At 39.7% G+C, this 8,405-nt stretch overlaps 1 protein-coding gene across 2 annotated transcripts in view; it reads right to left on the bottom strand.

The window, feature by feature from the left end:
* Positions 1-2,324: 2,324 nt before the first annotated feature.
* Positions 2,325-8,405, bottom strand: part of CEMIP2 (cell migration inducing hyaluronidase 2) — a 74,899-nt gene continuing 68,818 nt past the window's right edge. For both annotated transcript variants that reach the window (XM_024211016.2, XM_024211015.3), the window contains exons 21-24: positions 5,510-5,608; positions 4,317-4,465; positions 3,286-3,389; positions 2,325-2,905 (exon numbers count right to left, since the gene is read on the bottom strand). In XM_024211016.2, the coding sequence (XP_024066784.2) occupies positions 2,709-2,905; positions 3,286-3,389; positions 4,317-4,465; positions 5,510-5,608 (549 nt within the window). In that variant the 3' untranslated portion in view covers positions 2,325-2,708. The remainder of the gene's footprint in view (positions 2,906-3,285; positions 3,390-4,316; positions 4,466-5,509; positions 5,609-8,405) is intronic.

Below are 8,405 nucleotides of genomic sequence, written 5' to 3'. Positions count from 1 at the left end.
ATGTACTTTACTCCTACACAAGGTGAAAGGCCCTGTGATTTACAGAACAGGATTGAGTCAGGAAACCTTTGTTTCAAAGTGGCTTATGCCCTGGCACAGTCACTTAGTATCTGGTTCCTCTTTTTCCTCTCTCGCTCTCTCCTCTCCCCACTCCTCACTCTGTAAATCTGGAAGCAGACAGACCATACCTACCCTCAAGTATATTGAGGCTTGAGAAATTAAGGTCTGTAAAGTTTTTGAAATCCTTAGACCAGAGTAACTACAGAAATGTATTTAACATAGAAAGAGAATGAAGATGGCCCATCATTTATTGCCTTAAAGTTGTCAGATATAAAATTTATTTATACTCCTTGTCAGATGTTAGTAACATGGCTCCCTGGATTAAAAGGAACACACATTAGCACAGAGAAGTTTATTAGATCTAGAATGATTTATTGGTAGCAGTTTGAGATAGCATACTTTGTAAGGTAACAAACAACCATAATTCAGCTTCTCTGCATTTTTCCCTTAGAGGCACAAGACAGTCTTTTCTTTTGTTTCAGGAAGACAGTGTACAGATTGATATCTCCACAAAGATACTCATTTTAAATGCAAAATATGAAGTATATTTAAAAGGAGACTCTCATATATAACAATTAGAATCAATAGTACATGTACGAAGGGAGAATAATTTGCATTAATTGTATTTAGAATTGTGGGTACAAGGTAGTTCTACCCCTCCCCCACCTTTATGAAACTGGTCTTTGGGCTCTCTGAGATACTGAAATTTATGTTCAAAGACAAAGGGCACAACCTCCTAAAATTAGTACCTGCATGGGTTGCAATCCTTCAGTGTGGCTTTCTCACAATTTGCAGGATTGACTAGACTGAAAATTAAAAGGACCCAAACAAACCTAGTGTATAACCAAGGGTAGGTATCCATTTGTTTATATTAAGAAAGATTGAAACCTACAGGTCAAGAAGCAGCCTGATAATATCATGAATGAAAATAGCACTAAATATAAACAAAATATACAATTAGAGCAGCGCAGACCAAAGGTTTGAGCTGTGTATCTTTCCCACCAATTTCAAAATACAGTAATACAAATTAAAAGTTTAACTTGCATGGTACAGGTCAGAGATCATTTGCTCTGCACAAGTTGTTATGCTGTTTGAAAATTGAATTTTAAAGAGTTATTTTGTGTTTAAGATATAGCTTGAATTACCAGGCTTGGGGTTGGAGATTTTCAAGGGGGTGAGAAAAGCAGTCTTCTGATCCTAGGCTGTAGCTGCTTTTGTAGTAGCCCCCATGGCACCTGCACATCGGCTGAAGAGAGAGAGGCTAGAGGATTTACATAACTGTGCATCCATTGGCTTTGCCCTCACTCCAGCCCTACACCATCCCATGTATCCCCTGCGCGCTGAGGCACAGGTAGCCTCTGCAGAAGAATAGATTCATGACATGCATAAGGTACAGGCCCCCTGCACAGGGTCCTGGAATCCGTCCTCTTTTCCCTGTGTACAGTTGAACGACAGAAATTTTGCTACAGTTAGGGCTCTTTGTACCCATATGGGTGGGGAAACAGGACTTGCCCCATAATATCTGGAAAAGTGGGCATGGACCACAACTAGGCTTGGCAGGATTTGATTCAAATAGTCAGTAAATACTGATTTCACCTGACACACAGAAATAAAGAAAAAAAATATCCAGTTGGCAATCACAACCTCCCATGCCCCTTCAGGAATCCGGTGTCACTGGCCCGCACAGGGAGCGTGACCAGATGTCCTGATTTTATAGGGACAGTCCTGATTTTTTGGGTCTTTTTCTTATATAGGCTCCTATTACCCTCCCCCCCCGATTTTTCAAACTTGCTGTCTAGTCACCCTACCCACAGGGAGCCCCCTCCAGCCCCTCTGTCATAGCCCTGCTCACTCATTCATCAGCTGGGAGTGTGGAGGCTGTCCCCAGGCAGGAGCATTCAACAGCAGGGTGTCTTCCCCTGCAGCAGATGGCTCACCCTCCTCCTCCTGGCTCTGTCCAGGGGTCTCTGCTCTGCCCAAACTGGACTGGAGCCTCCCCTGCACCTTGCGCCCACAGGGATCCAGTATCCCAAGCCATGTAGCTGCAAGGGAGCCCCCTGAGAAAATGGAAATTTAAAATGGATACAAATCAGGAGAAAAGGTTAAAAATAAAAATAGAGGCTAACAGCTGAGTTTACAACAAAACTGGTTTCTGCTGAGCCTACCCATAACTGGCCTGATTATTAAATGTGATCTCAGGAATGTGTAAAACAAACAGGAAAAAGGAAATGCAAAAATGGATTAAAATAACCAATTCAAACTGCTTAAGAGAGACAGATATTTTAATTAATTTTTTTTTAAACCCTAAGCAATCCAATACTTGCTACCAAAACTTCTCCAGGCTGATCCTTACAAGCATCCTCAATTCTCAGGCTACAAAAGTATATATATAAAAAAAGGTAACTGTTTACAGTAAATACAAACATCAGAAAAAATCTCTGAAAAACCTGTCTATACAAATAGTAATAAATTCTTTAACATTTTGTACAACTAGAAGGTGCACAGACTGGCATTCAAGCGGTCAACGTAGGCATATGTCTTTATCAAAACAGTAAAATGGTTTACTTGGGATAAAAGTATAGTTTAAAATGCCATAAATTAAATAAGTTAGTTCACATTTTCTTCCAGCACTTAGTATATCTTAGTCTCTAATGTGCTCTTGAAGCTTGCTTTAAAAGTTCCATGTCTTTCCGTTTGCTAGAGCTCACTCTGGTGCAGCCATACTCTTCCATTTGTAAAGGTATAAACTTTTCTATCTGACCTAGGCCCTGCCCAGCAGGACTGGTAAATAGCTTAGCCCAGGAAGGTTTAAAGTTTCCTCTGAAGCCAAGAAAGGCTATGTTCCCTGCAATGAAACAATCCAGAGTTACAGAATCAGAAGTTAGACATGAAAGAGACACCTTTTAGATACAATTTACATGCAAATGGACATTACAACAAGATGACATAGGAGAAAATAATTCCCTTGCCCCCACCCCAGATTTCCTCATATAATAGTAAATGCAGCCATCCTCACACCCAGCCAGACACTATGGTTTTAAAAGCCATCACGCCACCACTTTTGAAAGTTTTAAAACCTTAATTAGTAGTTTTCCACTAACTTCTTTATTATAAAATAAATAGTTTGACATCATCTTAACTGGAAACAATTCATGCAACGCTTCAAGAATTTGACTCATCATAAGGAATTTTAAAAAAGAAAATGTATGAGAAAATTAAACAAACCCTTGTTTTGAAGATGAGCTGGTTTGGCTGTTCCCAGGGACATTAAGGCTTCCGAAATATTAAGGTTTCTTATATCACCGCTTGTGCTTAGTAAAACTATTGACCTGTACCAGAAAGAAAGTAGTAAGATGAGGAAACTAAATATTTATTATCACTGATACTTATACACTTTCCAAATTAGCTTGCTTATTAGTCCACTGTATTTGGGGCAATACTTATGTAGAGAGCTGATCAAAAATGGTTGGAAATTTAAAAAAAATTTTTTTTTGGCTGAGAAGTGTCCTGTTTTAGAAAATGAAATTGTGTGGAAAATTGTGACTTAATTAAAACTTTTATTGAAATGTTATTGGTGGTTACAAAAAGTTTGTCTAAGGAAAATTTGGTAAAAGAAAATTTATAATGCTTTCAAGTAAAAAAAAATTCTGCAAAAATGAAAAATGGACCCATTTTGAAACCTTTTAAATTAAAATTGCAATTTCTATTTTGTGAAGTTAGCTTTTCATTTTTCAGCCAGCTTTAGTGTAGGCACCTTATCAAAATGGTTTTAGTGACTTTTTATTACTGTCAATGTATAAAATAGAAATTAATAAAAATCTTCAACTTATTAACATTAAAGCACTTTTGTCAAAATTCTCATGCCACAATCTCCTCAATTAGACCAAGGCTTATTCTTCCTACCAGTGTAAGCTAAAAAAGGTGATTATGTAATGTTTCGTTAAAATGAATCCTTTGAAAAGGAAAGCATATTTGGGGGATTTAATCCAAATGTTTAAGTTTACCTGGTCCATTTTCTCAAATGTAGCTAAACTGTCCCTTTAAAATGTTTGTGTGCTTCTACTTACTCCCTCAATCTAAAAAGGTTTTCATAGCAATGTGAAAAGTGAGCTAGAATGGTCAGCCCACAAATATTGTTCTCTGACAAAGGTTTGACTATCATGATAAAGCACTCCAGTGTATTTTGTACTCCAGTTCAAGTCTATATTTCATGATACGTATTGTAAATAAATGGATAGGTTTACAATAGCATATACCTTTGTGGAATTCCAGTTTTTAAATATTCGTCTATGCTTTTAATGTTTGCTTGAAGAAAAATTTTTTTTTCTGTCACAGTGCCAACACAGGCATCAACTACTAGGGTAAATACACCCACATCTTTGAAGGGAAACTTATTTCCATTGACCTGAAGTGAGAAAAGACATCATAAATCACTGCCTGCTTTTGCCAGCAATTTGCAAGTACAATAATCTTCTTCTGCTCCTGTCAGTTGGCCACATTTATCATAATTTGATTTATAGACACAGTAGTGTCCTTTTAAACAACCAATAATTTATCAGAGATTCTCCATTCTTCCTCTTCCAAAAAGACCTGGCTGACAGGACTTCTTTATTCCTCAGGGAGCCTTGAGAATCACCTAGCTTTTCCTCACTTCACTGTAATCACTCTCAAGGACATGAATCCTATCTCAGCCACCACCATTCTTGACAAGGAATGGAGGTAGCTCACTTGTCTTGAGACGGTGCCATTCAGAGACTCAACCATTCCCTCTGTGCACAAAAGCAGAGCATGCAGCCTCCACAGTTGATTAAGTTGTACTATATTTAACAAAGCATCTTATTGAAAATTGTTGTTAAAAATAAGCTACATAAAATCCCTTACAAGCTTGGATTTGTCATGTTACAAACACACATGCTGTTATAGCCTGCACTTCTCTGCCTAAATAATTCAGAGTTTTACTATTTCACTAACACAATATATGCATTACTCTATAGGACAAATATAAATTAAAATTGCACCCTTGAGGTGCTGAGAATGCCTGCAAACCCTCACCTCTGGCATCACATACAATTCTCTCTTGGTTCCCAAGTGGAAAAATGGCAACAGACCAAGTGTTAAGCAACATTACATCACCAGATTTATCACCACTGAGTTGGAGTGTAAACAAAAAATAATGACCCCTCTCTTCTAATCAGTTTTGAAGGGCTTTAACAGAACAAAATGTTGGAGGACTGGTACGATTAGGTAATAGTCTGTTAGTATAAGAGTTATTTCACTGATTTGGATTTAACCATAGTACTGAGAACTCACCAATTCCCACTGGCTTCAGCGGAAGGATACTCAGCACAAAAGTGGTGCTCAGCATGATACAAGATTGCACCAATGTGCAGCTGCCATAATTCAAACTGCTAAGGAAAAAGCAGTTAAAGGAGGCCATAAGAATACTTACAGAGATAAAAGATGGAAGACTACTTTGTAATTCTACTTTGCTGAGTGACTGAATCTGCACAAGGAGGTAGGTTTTGTGAGGATCACTGGTAAATGCCATCTAGATGTAAAAAATAAAGTTTTAACATGTTTACACTTCCCCAATTTCCCAGAAAATCTGAACAGCAAGTCTTATTTTAAACACTAGACAGCATACTGATAGACACTCTAGACTGAGAACTGGAAAAAACAAGAATAATAAATCAACAGTGTCAAAGTGCATGGATACTTTTAGACTGAAAGCTCTTCAGGGAAGGGGAACTATACATCCATAAAGTGCCTAACAGATTTTGGGTGCTATTGTAATATAACTGTATTAGTATGGATGAAAACCAGCCCATTGATGTATTCAAGTCTGAGCAATGGCACTTTGTTCTTACAGCATCTCTTGGTGTCTTTCCCCCAGGCTTGTGCTGGGCATCAGTTTCTGAGCCACTTCTGCTTTTTTGGTAACATAGCAGAAGTATGAAGTAATATATATGTTGGAAAAAAGGAGCAAGACACTAGCCCTAATCTTGTAATCTTTACGATTAAGATATTCCCACTGATAGCAACAGGAGTTTTTCCTGAGTAAAAATTGCAGCATTTAGACTCACATTAATAGTTGGCATTTTGGGGGTGATGGTAGTCTGGGGAAGAAATTGCATGACAACAAACTGGAAACTGAAAGATGATGAAGTGATGAATAAAGTAAAGTAGATTCCACAAAATATCACCATAAAGCAGACTTTTAACTGTAAAAATCACATTCACAGAGAGAACAAAACCTCATTTCACTGCAGTGAGCCAGAAGGGTGACAAAAAGATCTAAGTGGCAGAAAAGAAATGGTAAAAAAAAGTCAAACTTATTTTTCATGTTTTGTTTTTGTCATGGGAGACAGAGAATGAGTTATGGAACATGATAGGAATATGAACATTTTATTGAACTGGAAAGAAAATACGTTTTCCCTGCCAAACAGAAGTAAAGAAAAAGGATGAGGAAAATCCAGTTACTACAAAAGGGGGAAAAGTACGTTATAAGTAGAGAAGCCAAGCTCTTAAAGTCTTCTCTTTGAAAGAATAGAAAGGAAAAATCTTGAAAACATGTTACTAGAACAATGGAAGGTTAAGCAGCAACACAATGGGTTAGATCCTCAACAAGGGGCAAATTGCATCTGGTGCAAGTCAAAGGATGGGAGGGACAGCTACTAAGGGCCCCCAAGGGGCTGAAACCACAGGCAGTGTTTGGTTGTAGGGACATTCCAGCCATGCCCCTCTTCCTCTTGCTATGCCCCATTTTCCTGCTACTTCACAGAGGGAGCTTGTCTGTGGTACTGAAACCAAGTATAAGGTCAGCTCCTCTGAAGTAAACAAGGACTGGGAAAGCCCTAGAGATCAGGCTGTAATTCTCGTCATCTGTTTTATCATTAGAAAGACCTGACCCCTCAAAGAGGTGTGTGAGAAACTGGAGCAAGGCCTGATGATTTAAGCCATGGTTGTCCATAGACTATACCAGCGACCATGATTCTGGCAGCAGAGCTTGAGGGGTCATAAACTGCTCTTCGTGCATATCTCACTAGTGTTCTACCCTAGCAGTGACCACGCTCTCAGCGGTTTTCCTGTGTGTGTCTAGTAAAGAGTCAGTGCATGCTTAATTGAATACCATAATGCATAGCTATATTTGAACAGGGCAGCTTGGTAATTTACCACTTGGAAGCTCAAAGAAGCAGAATAATAGAGTTTTCTTCCAACAGCCTCCAGTTTATGCCCCTCTCTTTCTCTATCTGAGGAAGCAGTCAGGGATGCAGTGTTACTTTTGCAGAGTTCCTGGGCTACAGAGACCAGCTTTGAATTAGCCAAGGGACATTACAACAAACAACAACAAAAACTGAGGACCCTCCAAGGGTACAGGAGGCAAACAGTTAGCTCTTTTTGGTACTGGTGGTGAGGACAGAGAGATGTGTTCTTTAAGCTTTAAGTCAAGCAGTGGAGGTATAGCCAAAAGGCTTGACAGAGGGCCCCCCAGTCATGATATGGGAAATTGACTGTCAGAGGTACGTGAAACAGCAATGTGCCAAGGTCACCTGGCACCAGAGCCTCAAACAGAGGTGAATTGCATGCCAGAGGGAGAATTAAGACTAGTAAGGAGTCTCCAAAAGTGACGTGTTTTTGGAGAAGGAAAACAATGCCCCATTTGGTGGATCAGAATGCTGCTTCTTTTCCTTCTTCCCTGAAACAGGGACACAAGAAGATTTGGAAGCTTGATTCCTCAAAGTTGATCTGTGCTGATTACAGCATTGAGGGAATTTTTGATGGGGGCTGCAGTGCCAGACGTCAGGTGAGAGGCACAGAACCAGCAAACATGTGCTTTGGGGAGGTCGTTCTTAGGCTCGACACCAAAGCTGCGGTGGCAGGGTGTGTCTCATGTCTCTTTACAGAAGACCTCAGCAAAGAAGAGGGCCTGGAAATTCCTGATGGAGTGCTAGAATGATGCGGTTGAAGGCTCAAACAAGCCAAGTGCCCCTGCAGTTGTAACTGCCTGTCCTTCCTCATCTGAGGAGTGAAGGCATGGTAAATTTTGCATTGGAACCCATGAGCGTCTCCCAGCAACACGAGGCATCAAGCATGTATTTCCCTCTCTGGAAAGGATGGCTGAAGAGGATGCACCCTTTTTGAGTCCTTTACAAGATCCAGGTATAACACAGCATTGGAGATTACAGAAGGCAAGTAGCCCCAACTACTCTAAGAAGGCATGCTAACTAGCTCACAGACACAAGAGGCAGTTCCATTTAGCTCTCTGTGGCAGTGAAGGAACTGAGGTGGTCAGGGTGGGTGTGTGTGTGTGTGTGTGTGTGTGTGTGTGTGTGTGTGTGTGTGTG

This window comes from Terrapene carolina, unplaced genomic scaffold, assembly GCF_002925995.2.
Source record: "Terrapene carolina triunguis isolate 2854851 unplaced genomic scaffold, T_m_triunguis-2.0 Scaffold113, whole genome shotgun sequence".
NCBI classification, from domain to species: Eukaryota; Metazoa; Chordata; order Testudines; family Emydidae; genus Terrapene; species Terrapene triunguis.
This window is presented reverse-complemented; position numbering and strand designations above follow the sequence as displayed.